Source organism: Jaculus jaculus, chromosome 8 (genome assembly GCF_020740685.1).
Source record: "Jaculus jaculus isolate mJacJac1 chromosome 8, mJacJac1.mat.Y.cur, whole genome shotgun sequence".
In the NCBI taxonomy this organism is placed as follows: domain Eukaryota; kingdom Metazoa; phylum Chordata; class Mammalia; order Rodentia; family Dipodidae; genus Jaculus; species Jaculus jaculus.
The window spans coordinates 101,944,248-101,967,571 of NC_059109.1; the positions used below are offsets into that span (position 1 = coordinate 101,944,248).

General features: G+C 44.3%; 1 protein-coding gene across 11 annotated transcripts in view; it reads left to right on the forward strand.

Annotated features, from left to right (window-relative positions):
* Rin2 (Ras and Rab interactor 2) overlaps positions 1–23,324 on the forward strand; it is a 277,407-nt gene that overhangs the window by 208,382 nt on the left and 45,701 nt on the right. For 9 of the 11 annotated variants that reach the window (XM_045156493.1, XM_045156483.1, XM_045156482.1 and 6 more), the window contains 2 exons: positions 15,179–15,371; positions 20,715–20,826. In XM_045156493.1, coding sequence (XP_045012428.1) covers positions 15,179–15,371; positions 20,715–20,826 — 305 coding nt within the window. Of the gene's footprint in view, positions 1–6,413; positions 6,432–15,178; positions 15,372–20,714; positions 20,827–23,324 lie in introns of those variants that run through there. The other 2 variants (XM_045156492.1, XM_045156494.1) reach the window with 2 other exon arrangements.

Consider the following 23,324-nt stretch of genomic DNA (forward strand, 5'->3'; position numbering starts at 1 on the left):
TTTAGACTACATAATAAGACTTGTCTTTAAAGATAAAAGGCAGCTGGGTGTGATAGATCATATCTATAATCCTAGCACATGGGAGGTGGAGGCAAGAGGATCAGGAGTTCAAGGCCTGCTTTGACTTCATAGAGAATTCAAAGCCATCCTAGGCTACAAAAGACTCTCTCAAGCAAAGAAAAAGACTGAACTCACCCACTGAGATAGAATCACTTGTGTCTTTTGGGTTGGCTGCCTTGTTTCATAGTGTATATCCCTCCAAAGTTTTTGTTTGCCATTACCCTGCATTTACATGGTAGATCATGCACGAATTTTCCCCGACTGACATGGGTGTTTTTAAATATCCCAGAACTGCACATCAGCCTAGTAGAACTTGATTCTACATTTGGCTCTTGGTTGATAATGGATTCTTCGGAAGTTTTTGTTTCGTTTTCTCGGTGTTGTTATGGTCTGCCTGTTTGTTTTGAGACAGCGACTCACCGTGTTGCGGAGCGATCGCTGGACTCCCGGGCTCCGGTGATGCCCTAACCTCAGCATCGCTAGCATCTAGGACTAGGCAGGCATGTGCCGTTGCTGGCTGGGTCCTGTTTATTTTGACCAGTAATGCCATTCAATTCCGTGGTTGGCTTCTCTGCCAACAGTAAACTTTGATCGCGTAATTGCAACAGAGGCACACTCTAGGGTTAGATTTATTTTACACTTTTTTTTTTTTTAACTGATGCTGTCTCATGGCCTCACACACGCTAAGCAGGTGCCCTGCCACCGAGCTGCACCCCAGCCCTGCTGTGCTCCGCAGGCTTGGTCTCCTTGCTGTCTTGGCTTCGCCACAAGATATCTGGTTACTTAGAATTCAATCGACGGAGCAGTCCAGCTAGGAAATAACATCAGCATCCGAAAACACTTCCATGCTGGAAACTGCGAACCCAGGGAGTGCGTGCCTTTCTGCGAAGCCGCGTTGCCACCGCTCCAGGCTCAAGGGCTGTGGGGTTAGACTGCAGCCCGCCTGGCTCCTCTCTTGCCTGTTTTCGGCTCCAAGGGCAACCAAGACAACAGGTTCTTTGTTTGGACGTCTTATTTTTACAAGAAGAAATGAAGTCCTCTGCCAGGACTGACTCCATATCTGGCCTTTTCATCTCTAATTGGAGAGTCTGGGAGAGGAAGCTCCTGAGGGAGATTGTCACCCAGTTTTTCTTCTGTGAAAGGGGCTGTGCTGCCCATGGTGACAGCCAGAGTTTGGTTCCCATTTCTCAGCCCTTTCCTCTTAGTCCTTGAGAGAGAAATCTTAAAAATCACTAAAAGACTCAAATGTTTTGTTTGTTTGTTTTTCCCAAATATCCTCCTGAGACTTGTCATTAGAAATCATTTTAAGGAAGCTGTGGTTTCTTCTCTCAAAACATCAACAGCAGCCCTCAGCCACGCTGGATTAAAATCCCTAACCCAAAATAATAGTCGTAATACTTTCTCCTTTTAGAGTTGAAGAGGACAAGAAAAGCCTTCAAGGAATTAAAACATCAACTCATGTTAGGGAGAAATGTCAGGAAACTGGAACTGGGGCTATAGCTCAGTCTTAGAGTACTTGCCTAACATGTATGAGGCCCAGGGTTCGATCCCCAGCACCACAAAGACAAAACAACCATAGCAACAAAAACATCAGAAGAGTAGATTTGGGTCCAGTTCTATTATTTTTCAATCATTTTGGGGATGGAGGGATGGCTTAGTGGTTAAGGCACTTTGCTAATGAAGTCTTAAGACCCAGGTTCAATTCCCTAGTACCCATGTAAGCCAGATAAACAAGGTGGCAAATTTTATTTATTTATTTATTTATGAGAGAGAGAGACAGAGAGAGAGGAAAGGAGGGAGGGAGAGAGAAAATGGGCATGCCAGGACCTCTAGCCACTACAGACAAACTCCATACACATGTGCCACTTTGTGCATCTGGCTTTACATGGGTATTGGGGAATTGAACTTTGTCCCTTAAGCTTTGCAAGCAAATGCCTTTACTGCATGCCTGGTATATATAAATATATATTTTTTAAATCCTTCTCTGCCGGGCATGGTGGCACGTGCCTTTAATCCCAGCACTTGGGCGGGAGGAGGATTGCCATGAGTTCAAGGCCACCCTGAGACGACAGAGTAAATTCCAAGTCAGCCTGGGCAATCTTTTTCACCTCAAATAAGGAATTAAGTTGGATGACTCAAAAATATCTATCTCCCACTTCAGCTAAATATTCCATGATCTTTGTAAGTATATCCCTTCTCCACCATTATCACCTTTCCCATCTTGGATGGTGGGTAGAAGTCTTCCTCATCTCACCAGCCAAATTCTGTGCTATAAACTGGAAACATTTGCTGAGGCTCTAAGGTGTCCATAGTGAGCCTGTCCCTCCTTCCCTTGGTTTAATTCAGCTCCAAGTATCTCAAGAGTTGCCATCATGTCTGAAGGTGGTAAGCAATCACTAAATAGCAACTACTAAGTGTTTTCTTTCTTTTTCTTTTTTTTCAAGTTAGGGTCTCACTCTAGGCCAGGCTGACCTGGAACTTGCTCTGTAGTCCTAGACTGGCCTCAAACTCACAGTGATCCTCCTACCTCTGCCTCTCCAGTGCTGAGTTTAAAGGCATGTGCCATCAATGCCCAGCTATAGAGCTGTAGTTAGTCTTGAAGGTTTTCTGGGATGTTTTGTTTGCTTTGGTGTTATGTGTGCAGAATTTTGTAGCAGAGATTTTTTTAATATATTTATTTATTTATTTGAGAAAGACAAAGACAGAAAGAGGCGGAGAGAGAAAGAGAGAGAGAGGGAATGGGCACACCAAGGCCTCCTGCCACTGCATACAAACTCCAGATGCATGTGCCAGTTTGTGCATCTGGCTTTACGTGGGTACTGGGAAATCAAACCTGGGCCATAAAGCTTTGTAAACAAATGCCTTTAACTGCTGAGCCATCTCTCCAGCCCACCAGAGATTTTTTTTTTTATTAGATGGATTTCTTTTGTCTGTAATTTTTCTATCTTTTACTAACTTTATTGAAACCATTGATTCTCAGACCTACCACCTAGTACCACCTCCCTCCTCCCCAGCCCTACTAAGCCCTGGGTTCATCTCCCACCAATCCTGGCATCTATGGCCACTGCTAAGCATTTTGATACATGGTCAAAGGTCTGCTTCTCTATGAGTAAAACTATGGTATACACAAGATTCAAACTTCTGTCTGGTCCTTCATAGTTTTCAATGTGTGTGGTGTGGTAGTGTGGAATGTATGTATGGTGTGGTGCTGGAATGTGTGTGTGGTGTGGTGGTGGTTTGTGTGTGTGGTGGAGTGTGTGTGTGTGCAGTGTGTATATGTGTGTGGTATATGCATGTGTGTGTGCAGATATGCTCTCAGGCCACAAAGGCTAGAGGAGAACATTGTCTTTCTGTTGTTCATCCATGTATTTCCTTGAAATGGAGTTTCTCCCTGAACACAGAGCTTCCTTCCATTTTCAGGATTCTGCAAGCTATTCTCCAGACTCTGCTCCCCTCAGACCTGGTGTTAAACATGCATGACGACGCCCAGTTGTTTCTGTGAATCCAGAGGAACCCAACTCAGGTTGCCTCAGGCCCTTGTGTGTGTGGCAAGCACTCTTACCCACAGAGCCATCTCATCAGCCCCCAGCCCTTTACTCTTAAGGACAGAGCCTTCATTGACCTCTTAGAGCAAGAAACCTGGGTCCTCCAGCAAGGCCACAGCCTGAGTTGCTTCTTTTTTACTCTTGTGTTTGTTTGAGGCAACTTCACGTGAAAAGGCTTTGGAAGGCCTGGGAGAAGCTGAAGGCTCTTGGCAGGCAGAAAGAAGAAAGGAGGCTTGCAGAGAAGCAAAGTACACAGGGGAATCTCAGCAGAAAAGTGCCTGCACTGTGCCACACACACAGATGGCAAGTGCTGGGGGCCACGTTGGGATTAGACCCTAGTGGTAGATAGAACTCTCCGACTCCAAGAAGCTGCTAGGATCCATCCTTAAGAACATTCTTGGGTTTTCTTTCCCCAGGTCACATGGAAAGTTGCCAAAACAAGCTCCAGAATCTTGTCTCTAAAACAGTCGTTGTCAGTCCTCAAATGGAAACACAGTGCCTTCCCCTCTTTTTGTGACTGCCCCAAACTAGGAGACAGTGCAGGCGTCATCCTGGACATTCCACCACTGAATCTTTACTCACAGTTCCAAAGACATCCTGGGCTTTTAGAACCACAAGTTCTATCCAGGTTTTGTTTGTTTATTTTAGTAACAGATTTCCTTTTTATCCACGAGAATCCATTTTTAGACACAGGGAGTCTGAGGCTAGATGGCATGTGGTCGGTGTTCAGGTCCTCATAGTTAGGAGAAGTCAGTCAGCACGAAGGCTTTCCGTAGCAGTTCACCTTCTCATTGCGGGGACAAAACGCCCAACCAGAAGTAGCTTGCGGAAAGAAAGGGCTTATTTCACGCTCACAGTTTTGAGAGCATGTTTTTTTCTCCATGGTGGAGAAAGCATGGCAGAGCAGGCATCTGGCTCACATCTGCATACTTCAGCAGCAGGGCAAGAGCAGCAACACTGAGCTAGCCTGGAACACCCAATGAGCTTGACTAAGAAGCCTCAAGGCCCACCCCCAGGGTACACCTCCTCCAGGAAGGCTCCACATGCTAGAAAAGCCACAACTCTCCCAAATTGTCACCAGCTAGGGGCCAGGTATTCAAAACACATGTACCTATGGGAGACATCTCATTCAAAGCATACACTTTGATCCCAGCTTCATTATAAATCCTCTTTCCACAAATCCCTGAAGATTATGGGGTTGAGGCCTGAGTGTGAAGATCCGTGGTACAGCCTTTGCCAACATGCTCAAGGCCCCGGGCTTGATCCCTAGCTCTGTAAAAAAGAGAAATTATGAGGTTGAGGGACTAGAAATAGGGTTGATCAATTGAAACTATGATCTGCCTTTCTGAAAATACCATGTCTTACCAAAAAAAAAAAGAGTCGTTTTGATATCCATACATTCACATGAGCCAGAGTTAGGTGATTTAGACTCCAGGTAAACAAGGACTTATTGAGTGACTCCTAAAGCTCTCTGACCTGTGTGATCTGGCGTCCACATTGGGGTTTCTCTTTGCCTCATGCAGTGTACCTGCTTTACATGAAAGGCTGTTCATGAAATGCTATCTACTTTGAGATTTTCCTGTGCACAGCAAGCTGTTGGCATTGGAATCTTTCCTAGCACTGGAATAGCCATTTCATATTTTGGAGACCTTAGATGGAGTGCTTGTCACCAGTGTCCTAGGTCAGTGGGCATAGACTCGCAATTAAAACTCACCGTGAAGGCTAGGGGTGTCAATGAGTTCATGAACAAGGAGGAAGTTGCTGCTGAAACTTTGGGTTTGTTATGCTGCAGGGACGGAATTGCATCATTGCCTCAGGCCCCACGATGGCCAAAGGCCAGGGGGCTCTTGGTAATAGTGGTGACTTTGGCCACCCACTTCCTGATAAACACACAGACAAGAACCCTTTGTCTCCTGAGACTGGAACTGAGCAAAAGATTTTGTTCATTCAGGCCTGGCTAAGGATAGGCCTGAATCCCAGGTTGTATACAGGGGCCTCAGAATGAAGCTAAGGGCCCATGAGCTTCCCCCTCACTCACATCAGTGTCCACATACCACCTCTCACTCGGGCCTCTGGCCTTGCCTGCCGTGGGCTAGACATGAATATGGCTATTCCTAGATCAGCATACTATGGGGAGGGGGCCGGGTATAAGTACACAAAGCTACGAAGGGATGCAGGCCACAGGATAACTTGAAGCTGAAAGAGACAGAAAAGGAGACTAGGACTTGAGCTCCGTTTTGACAGGTAGGCAGGCGCCAGATAGATTGACAACCTTCAAGTACAACCTTCAAGTAACTTGGGGCTTGTTCGTGGAGTGGCTCCATGGGAGAATGTGTGTTCAGCATGTGTAAGGCTTGGGGTTCTATCCCCAGCACCACAGAAGCAAATAAAATAAATAAGAATAGTTTAGACTCAGCAAGAAGGGGGCCCACGCATGGCAAAAAATAATAGTTTATACAAGATGATTTTTCCTTTTGAATCTACTAAATATTAACATGGGGAAAATAGTCTTTCATTCTAATCTAGAATATCCTCCCTAATTTTAGTCATATGGTATGCTGCCCTTGACTCATTCATCTTTACTAACTTAACTAATCGTTTCCTTAAACTGACTCCCCCTTTGTATATATTCATTTTCATTTAAAAGGTAAATTTCATGTCTCCACTAGGATTGAGAAATATGATAGCTATATGTCACTACTGTGGAAGGACAAAGTTGTAACAGCTTAGTTTCAAGTTCTTCATTGTCTTCTTTTATATTGTAGAACTGGACATGCGTCATTCCATAAAATAGGAAAAGGTGCTCCAATGAGCAGAAGAGAGGAGGTTAGTAATATACATAGAAAAAGGATGAAGAAAGCAGGAAAAAAAATGAACAAAATGAGATCAATTGACTCTTTCAAAGTGACTTTTGTTGTAATGCCGGAATGGAATCAGAATGACAGAATAACTGATTGATGCCTTCAGGTTATTCGGGTTACCTGTTGAGCAAAGATTAAGGCAGAGGGAACTTTATTGTTAGGCCAAATGAAATTGGTTGCTGGAGAGATTTGGCTGTTCTGGCTCTAGTTAGGATTTCTCAGAAGGTCAGATAACTAGCTTCGTTTCAACTTGGTGATATGAACTTTAGCCTTAGAGTGATTTTTATTTTTTTAGTGTGGTCTGTTAGAATTTAGTATAGGAGTTCAGTCCAAAATAATAACCTTGTGTATTTTTCATTTAAACCTATTAAAATTCATACCAAGGGCTGGAGGGATGGCTTAGCAGCTAAGATGTTTACCTGAAAAGCCTGAGGACCCAGGTTTAATTCCTCAGTACCCATGCAAGCCAGATGCACATGGTAGTGTGTGTGGAGTTCATTTGCAGTGGCTTGAGGCCCTGTTGCACTCATTCTCTCTCTACCTCTCTGCTTCTCTGTTTCTCTCTCTCTCAAATAAATAAATATGCTTTTTTGTTTAATTCATACCAGTCATTAAAGTAAAGCCAAGATCCATGTACCACCTTAATATACCTGCCATACCTTGAGAAATAGTCTGGTTTTGACCAACCATTGAGATGTTATAAAACAGAGAAACAAAGCCAGGCATGGTGGCTCACACCTGTAATCCCAGGACTCTGGGACCTTGAGGGAGGAAGATTGCCAGAGACAATGAAATACTGATAATCGATAGTGGAATGGTTTCTCAGTTCTCCAGCTAGACCCAGCTCTGCAGCTCTTTATGCTCTGGAGACAATGCAGTGATGCTTAAAGCACAATTAAGTCAGAGGCAAAAGCAAAATGGAACTGAGTGAGCTTTGGTTGTTGTTTGTGTATTTTTGCTTTATTGACAAGGTTAATTTCCTGTTGGTAACGATTAGCCCCGTCCATGTTTGCACTCTACAACCATCTGCCATGCAAACAGAAGGAAGTTTGTTTGCTCTAAAGTCTTAGAAGGAAGGATGAGGTTGCACCTCACAGGTCGATCCCTTTCCTAGCACACATAAAGCCCTGAGGAAAAAAATAAATAAATAAATAAATAAGTGCATAAAACTATGGGCTAGAATATCCACCAGGAACTCTCAGGGTACAGACCTCAAGCTTCAGGGACAGCAAGAGAATCTTTTCTCAAGGGTCGAGTGCTCTGGACATACCTTGTTGGAAATTCACAGGAGGCCTCACGAAGTGAGGCATGGTAGAATCCCACCATCCGCTTCTTCAAAACCCAGATCTGAGGCACCTGAGGGGCTTCTCAACCTACACATCAGTAATGGCCTGGGAGAAGCAAGCAGGCCCTCGAAAAAAGGAGCTGTCCATACCTTGATAGGGCCTGATGGAGAAGGGGGTTTCTATCCCAGAAGTTGGGAGTTGGGAAGCAGAAGATAAAAATGGTACTATTTATAAGTTGTGATGAGTTTGCCTCTAAGACATCCTGCTGACTCGTTTGTCCCCAAGTCTCCAAGTGACTTGATTTCCCAGGCCCAGCAAGTCTGGAAGTAGAAGAAGAAGCAAAAGAGAAGACCTCACTTAAACATAAAACTTAGGTCCTTAGACTTTGCAGGTAAAACACCTTAACTGCTAAGCCATCCCTCCAGCCCTTGGTATGAATTTTAATAGGGTTAACTGAAAAATACAGGAGGTTATTATTAAACGTAAACATTGTCCATGAAGGTGGCCCTGGGCACACCCACTTCCAAGGCAGGTGTGCCAGCATGTACGTTGAGGAGGCTCAGTGTCCTCCACCAAGGACTTGCCATTCAAATTTTACCATACCAATCCCTTTGAAGTTGAACTGCCACCTAACAATCTGCCTAGAAAGGTAAATTCCTAGTACCTTTGAAATATTTAACTGAAAAAAAAAAAAAAAGAAAGAAAACTTATTCTCAAAAAAAAAAAAAACAGGTATTATCGTAGTTGATATAAATTATCCACTTAAAAATTGTAATTGTTAACTCAATGAAGACGTGATTTTTACACATCATTAGAAGGTCTGGAGATCTTTTTGGTTTTATTTGCTTATATATGTTTATGTGTTTCATTTTTTAAAGTGAAAAAATTAAACAATTTGGTTTAAAGACCTTTGTGATTCCAGAAAATAAGATGAGAGTTCCGATTAGCTGAGCACAGGAGCTTGGTTTTAGAGACAGGAAAGGATTGATAGAAAAGAAAAAGAAAACAAAATATGGATTGCTCATTTCAAAGTTCCTCGTAGGACAGAAGCGGGAAGACCTCAGTAGAGAAGTGAGTGGCTGAGGTAGTGGGTGTTGTGGCACAGCCTGTAGCCCCAGGGAGGGCAGGTGCACGAGGGTTACAACTTTGCAGCCAGCCCAGGCCATAGAGTGAAATCCTGTCTCAAGAAAGCAAAGGAGGGCCAGAAAGATGGCTTAGCGGTTAAGCGCTTGCCTGTAAAGCGTAAGGACCCCGGTTCGAGGCTCGGTTCCCCAGGTCCCACGTTAGCCAGATGCACAAGGGGGCGCACGCGTCTGGAGTTCGTTTGCAGAGGCTGGAAGCCCTGGCGCGCCTATTCTCTCTCCCTCTCTATGCCTTTTTCTCTGTCTGTCACTCTCAAATAAATAAATAAAAGTGAACAACAACAACAAAAAAAGCAGGCAACCAAGCGAGCGAGCAAAGGGAAAAAGTCCAATGAGATGGGAATATTGTTACTTTTTCCACAGCATATTCTTTGAGATATTTCAGTCCCTATGGAAAAAATTGGGAAAATACACTATCCCCTAAAATTCACCTATTGTTGAAATTTTTTACATTTGCTTCATTTGTGCCTGTTTTTTATTTGTATTTTGGAGGTAGATGGGAGACCAACCATATATTTTAGGCATTTTATACCATATATAGTCAAAGTACCTTTTCTTCTATAATTAAGTGGTCTGTGGGTGATGTTTTATTGCTGTGATTATCTTGACTCCTTACAGTCTTTTGTGTGTGTGTGTGTGTGTATATACATATACATATACATATACATATACATATACATATACATATACATATACATATACATATACATATACATACAGTGGTTTTCAAGGTAGAGTCTCACTCTAGCTCAGGCTGACCTGGAATTCATTATGTAGTCTCAGGGTGACCTTGAACTCATGGCAATACTCCTTCCTCTACCTTCCAATTGCTGGGATTAAAGGCATGTGCCACCATGCCCACCTTAATTTTTTTTTTATTTTTTATTTCCGCCTTAATTTTTAAAGTAGCACAAAAATAGGCTTCACTATGACATTTTCATACATACATATATCATTATACTTTGTTTATATTTGTCTCCCATACCCTATCCTGTTCCTCCTTACACCCCTTTTCTGGTTCCCTTCCTCTTCCCAAATATTCCCCCTTCTACTTTCATGTGTGTGTCTTATTGTTGTTAAATGTAGATTCTGCACATGAGTTAAAGCATGTGATTTTTGTCTTTCTTCCCCTTCTCCACTACCTTCTCTTGTACCCTCCTCCATTTTGATCCCTTCCTGAACCCTCATAGCCCCTCCTACTTTCCTAGTGGCCTTTTACCTACTGTTTTTAGCATCCATTCAGTTTTTGCTTGCTTCATGCTTCATGCTCAGTTCTCAAGCAGATGGTTCTTAAGGAGTAACTCCTACCTGGCGGCAGAGGTAGCATTTCAGATCAGAACAATGAGGCCCAGAAAAGAAGCTGGCCAAGGTCTCCCATGCCTGGACAAGCTAGGAGGGGGAATACCACGCTTCCAGCAAGGGCTGGTACTAGGATCACCACACTCTGACCATGCCATTATTTCAATCACCTGGATTATGTCATATAGTGCCCTGTTATCTGTGTAAGCCACTCAGTCTCTGCCTGTGCTCATTTGCATTCAGACATCTGTCTGTCTTAGAAATCACTGGTTTCTATTACTCTCAGCTGGTTCTGACTTAGGTGGCATTCCCTAGAAGGAGAGCCTTATTTCAGGAATTTCTTGTGAAAATGGTTCTGGGGGGAGACACTAAGGAGCATTCGGAGGAGGAGTGATGGGTGTGGGATGGACAGAGACAAAAGCAAGGCAGAGATGTGAGCTCAGCCAGATCCTGCAGCGGGCTCAGGGGCCTGTTTAGCAGAGCCGCCGCCTCCTGAAACAAGATGCTGCTGTCTACAGCCACCACATACCAGAACATCATGAGCGGCGCTCAGTTCCCAGGGAGAGGGGATAACTTCCCAGGCCTTTCCAGGAGAATGGGAAGGTGGTAAACTATTAGCAGCCACTGTCCACAGCAGGTAGGGTACAGGTGTCTGGCCTGGAAAGGGGATTCCAGTGGGAGTGAGAGCATCCACCATATAGTCCGTCTTTCGTCCATCAGTTCTTTCCTGGAAGTTGTTCTTGATAAAAGCCACTTTGTCCTGTAATAACACACTGTAAACCTCACGTGGCTAGCTGGATCAAGGAGTTAGCTGAGTCAGTTCCAAAGACTAATTGCATGGTCTAATTTATGGCTGCTTTTTCATGGGGCTCCATGAATCTTACCGTCTTCCTGTCTGGGCCCTGGCTGAGGTCAGTCATCACAACAAAGTGTTTTTTGGCGTCTTCAGTTTGAAGATGATTCACAGGATGTGCCCTTCTAAGGAAGGAAGAAGTGTCATTCTATTTGTGATTGTGTTAGACACTGTCAAATCGGGCCTTGGCTTGATAGGTTATGGCCAACTGGAAATGGTGGAAAAAAACATGGGTTTCTTTTTTTGTTTGTCCATTGTTTTTTTTCTTACAGTGCTAGGGATCTCGAACATGCTAGGCAAGTGCTGTTCCACTGAGCTGTGGCCCTAGCTCTGAAATATTTCTTTAAACTCCAAGAATTCCTTCAATGGCAAGGGACCCTCCTCTTCTCTGGACCTCTCACAGAATCCAGTAGCTAACTGGATCAGAGTTAAAGGCATGCGCCTTGTATTTGTTCTCCACCAACTTGTCCTTAAAGCCTGGTCTTCGGATTGACAAGATTAGCCTCACCCAGAACTTGTTAGTAGCGCAGCTCCTCTGGTCTATTTTGCAGTTATGGAATCAGAATCTTTGGGGCCTCACCAGACCCCCAGGGAACTTCCACACAGGTTCTCATGTTTGGCTGATCCTAAACAGGGCTTTGTAAACTTGTTTCATTTTGAGATATCTTGTGACTTAAAAATTCTGATACCTGCATCCTTCCCAAATAGTCTCATTTGTTTGAACTGGAGTGCAATCTAAGAATCGATGTTTCCTCAAGCATCTTAGGTGATTTTGATAGACAGCCGAGTGCAAAAGTCAGTAGTCTCCCAGTTAGCTCACTTTATGTGATAGAAATCTTAACATTGGCTTCTTTTGGAGTTGTTTTGTTTTGTTTTGGTTTTATTTTGGTTTTGGTTTGTCGAGGTAGGGTCTCACTGTAGCCCAGGATGACCTGGAATTCACTATGTAGTCTCAGGGTGGCCTCAAACTCAAAGTGATCCTCCTACCTCTGCCTCCTGAGTGCTGGGATCAAAGGAGTGCGCCACCATGCCCAGCTGTTGTTTTAAAGCTACAAATAATCACTTCAAGTGGGGATGAAGAGATCACCCAGTCAGTAAAATAAGGCAGAAAGCAATTGAGGAAGGCACCCAATGTCAACCTCTGGCCTCCATCTGCATGAGCACCCACATATACATGAAAACGCAAGCACACACATACCACACACATAGTTGCATGCAAAACCAAAAACACCCTGAGGGACTATAAAGGCACAGCAAACAAGAGAGCTTGCCTTGTTTGGGTACAGCCTTCTCTCTCTCTCTCTCTCTCTCTCTCTCTCTCTCTCTCTCTCTCTCATGCACACATTCTCTCTTTCACTGTCTCTGAAAAGTGGTATCCAACATAATGAAAAACTTTCACAGTCTTGAGATGAAATCAAAGATAACACTTATGTTGTTTTTGAGCTAGGGACTTGATAGCTAGAGCTAGAGGCCTGGCTGGCCTCTATTTTTTTGGGCTCAAGTGATCCTCCTGCTTCAGCCTCATGTGCAGATGTGGTGCAAGTACACAGCTTAAAGCTAAGTCTTGAAGGAAAACAAAGTTGTTTAGGTCTGAAGAAAGCCATGAAGGTAGGGCCAAGCCTGGAAGAGGTTTCTGGCCATGTGTTCTCATCAGGGCTGCTGTATGGGGTCACATATGTGGTCACATAGGTTATCAGCTCAGGTTGGCTGCTTCTTAGGAGTGGCATTATCCACATGGAAGACCTTACACTTTCTTTTTTGCAATCCCCCTATTTTCCCATTGAAGACATTGAGACATTGCAGGACACGTGCGTTTCTCTGGGTTGAGGTGTTTGACAACCAAGTATACCCGAAGTCTAACCTGCCTCTTTGGACAAAAGGGTGAAAGCCAATGCTCCTACTGGCTTCTCTAGGACCATGTTGAAGACTTGTCCCTTAAGAGTCAGGGAAAGTCTCAGGGCTGAGGGTGGGTCAAGAAGAGAGACCCCAGAGCTAAGAAGCCTTGGATTGGCATTTTAGCTCCCTCCCTCTGAGGAAGGATATGAACTTGATCCTCATTTAAAACCAGTATCACATTGGGCTGGAGAGATGGCTTAGTGGTTAAGGCGTTTGTCTACAAAGGATCTAGGTATAATTCTCCAAGATCCATGTAAGCCAGATGCATAAGGTGACACATGCATCTGAAGTTTGTTTGCAGTGGCTGGAGGCTTTGGCATGCCCATTCTCTCCCTCTTGTGTGTTCTTTCTCTCCCTCTCTGTCTCTCTCTCTCTCTCTTATATTAAAGGGACCGTTATACAGTAGACACTACATGGGTACAAACTGTCCTGTGGTGCCAAACTTACTTGTTACCTGCTAAGTTAGGTGGATACCAGACTCTGCTGTTCTGTGGCTGTTTGGAACTCTACACAGCTCAAAACCTTCTGGGCCTCAGTCTCCTCATTTATAAAACAAGGATTAAATGCTCACTGAGAATTAGTGTTGGCATCCAAGGTGGTCAATATGCTTTATTTGTTGATATAATTCACAGACCGTAAAAGTTTCCCTTTTAAGTGTGTAAGTCACTCAGATTTTTGGTCTATCCTATTTGATCTATTTGTGCAATCTTCACCATGACTTCATACCTTGTTTCCTCTACTGCCCAAAGAAACCTGGTACCTGTTTGCAGTAGCTCCCCATTCTCCTGTCCTTTTCGGGCAACTACTAACCTACTTTCTCTCCCTAGGGCTTTTCCTATTCTAAACATGTGCAAGTGGGACCATACAATATTGTGACCATAGTTGAAGGACAGTTTGTGCTACATGACGCCCTGTTCTCCCCCTTTCCCCCAAAACTGTGACCTTGGGTACCTGGTTTTTTTCATATATGTTGTTTTCCAGCTTAATCCATAGGGTAGCATGTGTATCCATTGTTGATTTATATGACTAATGTCACTATGATTTTATGACATTCTGTTGTGATGTTATGAATAATATTGGTGATAAAACACTTCAATTTTCAGAAGAAATGAAATCCAACTGTTGGGATACCAAATGAATATGCCTAAGTGAATTTTGCCATTAATGTTCAGCTATATTCATGTTTTTGATCACCGAGGCCTCATGGTTACTGAACCTGGAATTCAGCATGTGAGGGTTGGGCTTCGAAGTCCGAAATGCTTTATGCCCAGAGACAAACCTAAGCTAAATGGTATTTAGAGTGCTTTAGAACCCTTTGAAACAGGGACTGGAAAGACAAGATTGTGTCTGTTGAATACAAGGTACTTTATTATTTATTTGTTTGAGAGAGAGGAAGGAAGGAAGGAAGGAAGGAAGGAAGGAAGGAAGGAAGGAAGGAAGGAAGGAAGGAAGGAAGGAAGGAAGGAAGGAAGGGGAAAAAGAAAGAAGCAGATAGAAAGAGAGAGAATGGGCTGAGCATGGTGGTACATGCCTTTAATCCCAGCACTTGAGATGTAGAGGTAGGAGGATCGCCAGGAGTTCGAGGCCACTCTGAGACTACATAGTGAATTCCAGGTCAGCCTGGGTTAGAGCAAGACCCTACCTTGAAAAAAGAGAGGGGGGTATTCCAGGGCCACTAGCCACTGTAAACAAACTGCAAATTAATGTGCCACCTTATACATCTGGTATTATGTGGCTACTGAGGAATTGAACTCAGGTCCTTAGGTTTTGCAGGCAAATGCCTTAAATACTGAGCATCTCTCTCTCTCTCTCTCTCTCTCTCTCGTGTGTGTGTGTGTGTGTGTGTGTGTGTTTGTGTGTGTATGTATTTGCAAGCAGAGAGAGAGAGAGAAGAGAGACAGAAAGAATGGGCACACCAGGGCCTCCGACCACTGCCAATGAACCCCAGTTGCATGCACTACTTTGTGCGCCTGGTTTTACGTGGGTACTGAGGAATTAAGCCCTGGTCCTTAGACTTTGCAGGCAAGTGCCTTAACTGCTGAGCCATCTCTCCAGCTCCAAAGTACTTTCTTTCATATCACGGTTTACAGTGAGATAAAACATCAGACTGCCCTCAAGGATTTTTGTCTTGGGAAGATGTAAGTTGGTAGGATGGTACACATGCTGTGATTGGTCTGTGTGGTGAGCTTGTGGGGATGACAGTAGTTATTTGACTCCATCTTTCTCTTTCTTGTAGCATGGTAAGACACAAGGATGACAGCTATTCTGAGGAGAAGGATGGAAAGACATGTCCACGAGACTCAGGCTATGACAGCCTTTCCAACAAGCTCAGCATCCTGGACCGGCTCCTCCACACCCACCCCATATGGCTGCAGCTGAGTCTGGGAGAGGAGGAAGCAGCACACGTTCTGCAGTCCCAGCCTCCAGGGGTGAGACTCTGGGTCCTGGGAGATAGGCTGAGGCATGCAGGAAGCTTGCTTTCCTGCAGAGAAATGCTCACAGTTTCAGAAAGTTCTTCCCAGCTTTAAGTGAGAGGGTATGGCTCCTAGTGCAGACCTCCCAAGCCTCGGTTCCAGGATAAAAGAGCAGCTCTAACCAGTGGCCCTGGGACTGGCCTTCTCAGCCTGGTTCTGGGTCCCAGTTGCATCTGCTTCTCTCATTTTATTCTGAGCCTGGGACCCTGTGAGTCCCAGCCATCCAGCTTGAAAAACAACCTTTAAAAGTTCTGTGTGTTGGGCTGGAGAGATGGCTTAGTGTTTAAGGCACTTGCCTAGCCAAATGACCTAGGTTTGATTGCCCAGGACCTGCATGAAGCCAGATGCACAAGGTGGTGCATGTGTCTGGAGTTTGTTTGCAGTGACTAGAGGCCCTTGCGTGCTCATTCTCTCTGTCTGCCTCTCTCTCTCTGTCTGCCTCTCTCTCTATCTCTGTCTCAAATATTTTTTAAAGTTCTGTGTCATCAGACCTGTCTGCTTAGACTGCCCATGAAACCCCCCTTTTCTTTGCTTTTTCAGCTGCTTTCCATATAAATCAAAATGTCTGATTTAGGTTTACCAGTTACTGCTGATCCAAGGCCACTGTTTCCTCTTATTAAGACTTCTCCACAGCTAGGGATAGTGGTCGATGTCTGTAATCCCAGCCTTTGGAAGGCTGAGACAAGAATATCATGAGTTCAAGGTCAGCCTGGGCTACATAGAAAGATCTTGTCCAAAAAAACAAACAAAAACAAAAACAAAAAAACCAATAACAACAAAAGAGAAAAAGGAAGAAAAGTAAAGTAAATCACCCCATGTCTCCATAAACATTTTTTTTAAGTGCCACACAATGATCAGTACAACCTACATTGTCCCTTAAGATAGCTTCTTGCTCTGTTTGCCTATTTAAATTCTCAAAGTAAATTAAATAAGCGGTTCAGTCCCTCAGTTATGCTAACCATATTTTCATTGCTTCAGGAGCCACAGATGGCTGCCATGTTGGATGGCTAGAGAGAACATTTCCATGCCTGCAGAATGTTCTACTAACAAGCACTGTCTGCTTTCAAACAAAAAACAAATGCAATAAGCCACAGATAAAATAAAGTTTAAAACATATGACAATGTGAAGAAAATAAGACGGTCATGGAGAGCCAAGGAGAAAATCCCATCAGTAGCTGGCTAAGGGATATCTTATAAGATACACAAAACCAAACTTTGGAGTTTCATAGCTTCGAGATCCTGTTATCACCAACTTTCCTTATAAGCAAATCTTTATTTTTAATATTTTTATTTACCAGAGAGAGATAGCAGGAAGCATAGAGAGAGAGAGAGCATGGGCACATTAGGTCTCCAGCCACGGCAAACGAACTCCAGATGTGTGAGCCGCCTTGAGCATCTGGCTTATGTGGGTACCGAGGAATTGAACCTGGACCCTTAGGTTTCACAGGCAAGTGCCTTAACCACTAAGCAATCTCTCCAGCCCTGAATCTTTATTTCTTTATTCCTGGAAGCAAAACCAGACAAACTAAGAGCTCATGTTTATGGTGATAGGACATGATATTTGGTCATCTTTACAGAGAGGCTGTTGCCTCTGTTTTTGGTCTGTATGGTCCAAAAGCCCCCCTTGCTGCCAGTTGAACTATCTGCTTCTGCATTTCTGCCAGAGTTCTGAATCAGGACATTACCAGGCAACAGTTCCCCACCTTGCCCGGCTCCCCGCTTTAGGGTGAGGCACATCCATTCCTGCTGAGACCTGCTTGGCCAACAAGCCAGGTAGCATGTTCTCTCCATCCTCCGACCAGATCCCTGGACAGGGACCTGACAAGATGGGACCGGCAGAGGGTGGGACAAGGACAGGAGTCATCTGGGCAGAAGAAGAAAGACAGAGGAGGAGCTAGAAGATGGCTGAAGGGTGTGAAGTTTTGAGGAAAGGGGTGAAGCTGGATTGAAAGCCTGAAGGTGGTAGCGGTACCCTGCCTTTAATTAACCAACAGCCTTCCTGAGGTAGGAATCTGCAAACTGCTCTGCAAAGAGTCAGAGTCCTAATGTGTGGGGCTTTGCAGGTCATGCCCTCTCTATCACATCTATGCAATTTCTGGCAATTTCTGGCCAATGCAGCCACAGACAATATGTAAACAAGCTCGTGCTGTGTTTCAGTACATCTTTACTCAGAGAAACACAAGCATGATGATGTGTTCTGCAAGCCAGAATTAGGCAAGCTTCCTAGTGAGACTCAGTCCTCTGGGAAGCAAGGCTTGGGAGCTGCACTCCTGACTCCTAAGGGACGCTACAGGGTGGTCCCCACCCGCACAAAGAGCAGGGCCTCCTGTCTGCCAACGGCTGCCCCTCAGCAGAACTTGGGCTTCTTGCCCATCAGAAGTCGTTTAGGGAGCATCCGCTACAATTTTAGGCTGTCCCGGAGACTCTTGAGGGCTCAGATAAATGAGCCAGATGAGCTCTCTGTATGCCTCCCCTGAGCATTAGGAGAAATGGAAGCTCAAAGCTTCCTGGCTTCCTCCTCAGCACATACCCAGTTCCCATGGCCACTCCTTTCTCTACTATTAACTAAACATAAGGAGAGAACCAAGATTAAGTAGCATAAATGAAATGATGTTGCAAGATAGAGGAACAGAGACTATGATATCCAATCCAGAGGAAAGAGAAATGATTAAAGAAGCAGGACAGGTGACTGGAGAAGATAGCTCAGTTGGATAACTGCTTGCCATGTGTTTATAAGGACCCGAGTTTGATTCCCAAGACTCACATAAAAGAGCTAGACATGGTGGCATGTGCTTGTAATACCAGCACTGGGGAGGAGGGAACTGCTATTCCTGGGGCTTGCTGGCCAGCCATTCTAGCCTACTTGAACCTCCACATCAACAAATGACCCTATCTCAAAAAAGTGATCTGAGGACTGGAGAGATGGCTTAGCAGTTAAGGTGCTTGCCTGTGAAGCCTAAGGACCCAGGTTCAATTCCCCAGTACCCATGTAAGCCAGTTGTACAAGGTGATGCATGCATCTGGAGTATGTTTACACTGGCTACAGACCCTGGCTTGACATTTTTCTCTCTGTCTCTCTCTCTCTCTCTCTCTCAAATCAAATAAATAAATGAAATCAAAAGAGAAAAAAGTATTTTTTTAAAAAGTGATGCAGATATGATGGAGAGCAGAATTATGAAAGGGAAAGTGGGGGAAAGGAGGGAAATACCATGGTTTGTTGTCTGTAAGCATAGAAGTTGTCAGTAAAATAAATTTTAAAGAACCTCAAAATTACACATCAAAAAAAAAAAAAAGTGATAAGCCTGGGCATGGTGGCACACACCTTTAATTCCAGTACTCAGGAGGCAGAGGTATGAGGATTATCATGAGTTCTAGGTCACCCTGAGACTACATTATGAATTCCAGGTCAGCCTGGGCCAGAGCAAGACTATAGCTTAAAAAAACAAAAAAAAATAAATTAAATTAAAAAGTCATCTGAGGGTGACAACCAAGGCTGCCTTTTGGTGTCTACATGCATGCACATATGTGCATTTACAACTGTACATATATGTACCTACTATACAGTACCAACTGTGCACACATGAGCATACATGTGCACACGCACAAAGAAAAAGGAAAGGAAAGGATTCTTACAGGAGGTTCATGTACCACAGAAGAGGATCAAGAATCAGGCAAGACTGCCACACTACACAAACCGTTTGATTTGAAAGCCGTGTGCATGGAGCCTCCTGGAGCTGCAAAGGCTGTGGCCTACACAGCAGCTGTGAAAAATCTCTGCATGGCTAAGGCCACCTGGTGTCCTGAAGTCAGCACTGGGAGGTGGTTTGGTTTAAAGCAAATGTCTAATGACAGAGTTAGAACCTGGAGGGAACTGTTGACAAGTGAGCCTTGGGGAAAATGGGCAGCCTCAGTATTGGCTGGGGAGAATGTCCCATCACACCCACCTCCCCTCCCCAATAGAGCTTCCAGTTTTGTCTCCAGAGGGATTTTCACTATCATGTCTGGCTCAAAATATTATCTCATTTTCCCAGAGAATCTAGAAATTCAGATTTTAATTAAAAAATAAATAAATAAACCTCTTGCAGCCAGGCACATGCACTTAATCCCAGCACTCAGGAGGCAGAGGTAGGAGGATCACCGTGAGTTCAAGGCCACTGTGAGACTACATAGTGAATTCCAGGTCAGTCTAAGCTAGAGTGAGACCCTAGCTCAAAAAACAAACAAAAAAACCTCTTGGGCTGAAGAGATGGCTTAGCAGTTAAGATGCTTGCCTGCAAAACCAAAGGACTCAGGTTCAGTTTCCCAGGACGCACGTAAGCCAGATGTACAAGGTGGCACATGCATCTGGATTTCATTTGCAGCAGCTGGAGGCCCTAGCGCGCCCTTTCTCTCTCTCCCTCTCTCCTCCCCTACCCCACATGCATATACTGTACACACTCAAATAAATAAATAAATATTTTTTAAAAGCTCTTACTTTTTCACTATTAACAGCAAATTCAAGTTCCTTTCCTAAATATGCCAAGAACCTAATTAGCCAGTGAACTCCTAATTCACCACAAAGATTAAGTAGCATAAATGAAATGATGTTGCAAGATAGAGAAACAGAGTTTAGCCATGTGACCTTTGTTTAGAAATTAGGTTTTTATCAGCCAAGACCTGAATGAGACAGGGCCTGGGGAATGTGTAGCTGTGGCAGAGAGAAAGTCACCAGACTGCCAGTACCTCTGCATAGGAGAGACTTCTTCACTGCATGGGTGAGGTTGGGTCAGAGGGAAAGTATGTTCTTCCAAAGCTGGTTTTCTTTTTTCTTTGCCATGTGCCTGTGTGTGTGTGTGTGTGTGTGTGTGTGTGTGTGTGTGTGTGTGTTTATGTACACATGTGCATGTGGAGGTCAGAAGCTGATATCAGGTATCTTCCTCAGTTGCTCTTAATGTTATTCTTTGAGACAAGGTCGCATACTGAACCTAGAGCTCACTCACCAGTCTCTAGATTAGCTGGCCAATAAGCCCGGCAGGTTTGTCCTGTCTCCTCTTACTTCCCCCAGTGGTGGCCTTACAGATGCACACCACCATGCCTGGCTCTTTACGTGGGTGCTGGGGAGCTGAACCCAGGTGCTTGTGCTTGTGCAGTGAGCTCTCCTGCGCCCCTTTTCCTGGCTACCGTGTCCTGCAGTAAGCTCTAAGGTTCTGCTGGGAGGGCCTTCTATTCATGGGCATCAGATGTAAGGAAAATTATATGCCCCAGTTCCAATTTTCTCAATTTTTCCTAAACTTGAAGCTTTTTTCCCCCCTTTTCTAGATCTTTTTAGTCCGTAAATCCTCCAAAATGCAGAAGAAAGTTCTCTCCCTTCGCCTGCCCTGTGAATTTGGAGCTCCACTCAAGGAGTTCGCTATAAAGGAAAGCACATACAGTAAGTGATTGTTGGATAGCGTGGCCTGGGCTCATGGGAAGGCCTCGTGTCTCCTAGAAGGATTCTGTGCTTTGCGACAGACCCATGTGGACGTCCTGGCACTGAGTGACCTACCTCAGGAGCCTTCATTTTATCATATGTGCAGTGAGGGGATGGTAACCTATGTCGTAGTCTCAGGTCAGCTAAGCCATCTGTCCCTGCCCCTGGCACCTGGTAAGAACTTTAAGGAAATTGGCTTTCTTAAGTAGAGCGTGGGTTTGGACCCTAGGCTTGCTGATGACTAAACCACAGGGCAGGCTGCAGCAACATACTCTTTTACAGGATCTGACACCAGAACATGTGCCTGCACATCTTTGTGCATAAGTACTCCTAAGCACAGGCATTTCCTGTAAGCAGTCTCCACTGTTCAGTCTTCTGTGAAGTGCAGCTGAGCCGAGGTGGAGTCTGGCCCTCTGGGTAGATGGCCGGCTGGAGATTTGAAGGGAGAAGATATTCGGTCGTGTTGGTTTTCTTCTCGCCATCCCGTGGTTGCTGTCTACTTTTTGGTCATTGGAAATGTGAAGCGGTGGGAGGCCAAGTTTTAAATAAAAGAGGGAACACGCAGTACTGATGTACTGCCAGTGTCCAAGAAAAGATCAGGAGATGGATCTGCACAACAAAGTAGTTGGGGTCTGCAAATCCTGAGTTAGCAAAGCTGAGCTAGGAAGTAGGACTGAATGTGCCTCAGGTCCTAGGAAATGGAAGGTACTGAGGTCAGTTGAAGGACAAGCATGAGATTCCACTTATTCCAGAGTTCAGTCTCCCTAAGCCAAATGACCTTTGACTGAATCCATGCAGGAGATGTATTCAGCAGAGGAAAAACCTGCCTTCCTCTATGATCTACTCCCAGTCCAAATATAAACCCGGAACCTACAAGATAAAGGATGTTAGGAAAACAACTTCACTTGAACGTGCAGAACCTGGAGAATAATTACAAGACATTAGAAGGTAATCTGAGGACACATTATAGGCCCACCATTTTAAAGGGAATGAGGTTTTATTAAATAAGTAGAAGATCAATTAATGGTAAGTAATCCTAAATTGGCTTTTGAAAGAGCACTGGCCAAGCAGTGACAGGTCTTCCTGGTTTTTAAATTTCCTCCTAAATATCTACATTTCGCCTTGACCTGGAAAGCCACTTCCTGTACAGTGTCTGTAAAAGTCCTCCACTGTCCATCATGGTTCTGTGTCTACAGGTTTTTCCTTTGTGACATGGCAGACTTCAGCCACTCCCTTCACCCTCTCCACGTGACTTTCAAATGATTGAAAGAACTAGTTTGACCAAAGCATTATCCTGGCCATAGCTAGTTACCACAGGCCTTGGTCCCATCATGATGGCACCTTCCCAGCAGAGCCTTTCTATACAAACTGGGGTAGGATGAGGGATCGCTAAACGTAGATATTTTATCATTATTTCTGGATAATGTAAAGAGTACCCCTTCATATTTTTACCTTAACATAAATTAATTTCATTTCTAAAAAAAAAAAAATTCAAGTCCCCACTTTGACCCTTCTGGCAAGCAAAGAAAGAACCATTATTGTCCATTTTTATAGATGAGAAAAGTTCGGCCCAGAGAAGTTAAACCAGCCAACATTGGTTCCCTCCTAGTGAATGTGGTAGACTGGTACATACCTTTGTTGTTCCTGTGTATGTATCTCTGAGTCTGTCTTTCATAATGTATGTGTAGAATATAAAGGCATTTTGAAGTACTACAGAAATGCTAAGTCAGCAACTAATACAAACTAAGCCAAATAAAAAAGGATATAAAATGTTAAAGTGGGGGGGAGCACAAACATAGGCAATTAAATCTTCATATGCAGATCATGGCTGGGATGTTTGTGGAGGAATGACATTGTGAGTAGAATTTCAACAGAGGTGGCACGAGGTTGGTTGGCAAATACATGAGAATTCAAAGTTAGACCATTCCCTACCCCACCGCACCGCAGATGTATACATGACATAGCCTTTCTCTGACCAGAACATGTCTTCCATTAGGAACATGCCTTCATTCGGAAGCTCACATGGTGAGGCCAGGCTATATGACATGGCTTTAGGATATTTCTTGTGGAATGTAACCAAAAACTGATTTCTGGAATTTTTGAAATGATCTCCAGGCTCGATGCCACTCTTCCCTGTGGCTTTACCAGAGGAGCCCTGACTTGTCAACAAAAGAATATGGCCAGGTGTGGTAACACATGCCTTTAATCCCAGCAGAGGTAGGAAGGTCACTGAGTTCAAGGCCAGCCTGAGACTTCATATAGAATTCGAAGTCAGCCTGAGCTAGAACAAGACCCTACCTCAAAAAAAAAAAAAATGCCAGGTTTGGTGGCGCACGCCTTTAATCCCAGCACTCAGGAGACAGAGGTAGGAGGATCAGCGTGAGCTCAAGGCCACCCTGAGACTCCATAGTGAATTCCAGGTCAGCCTGGGCTGGTGCAAGACCCTACCTCGGAAAACA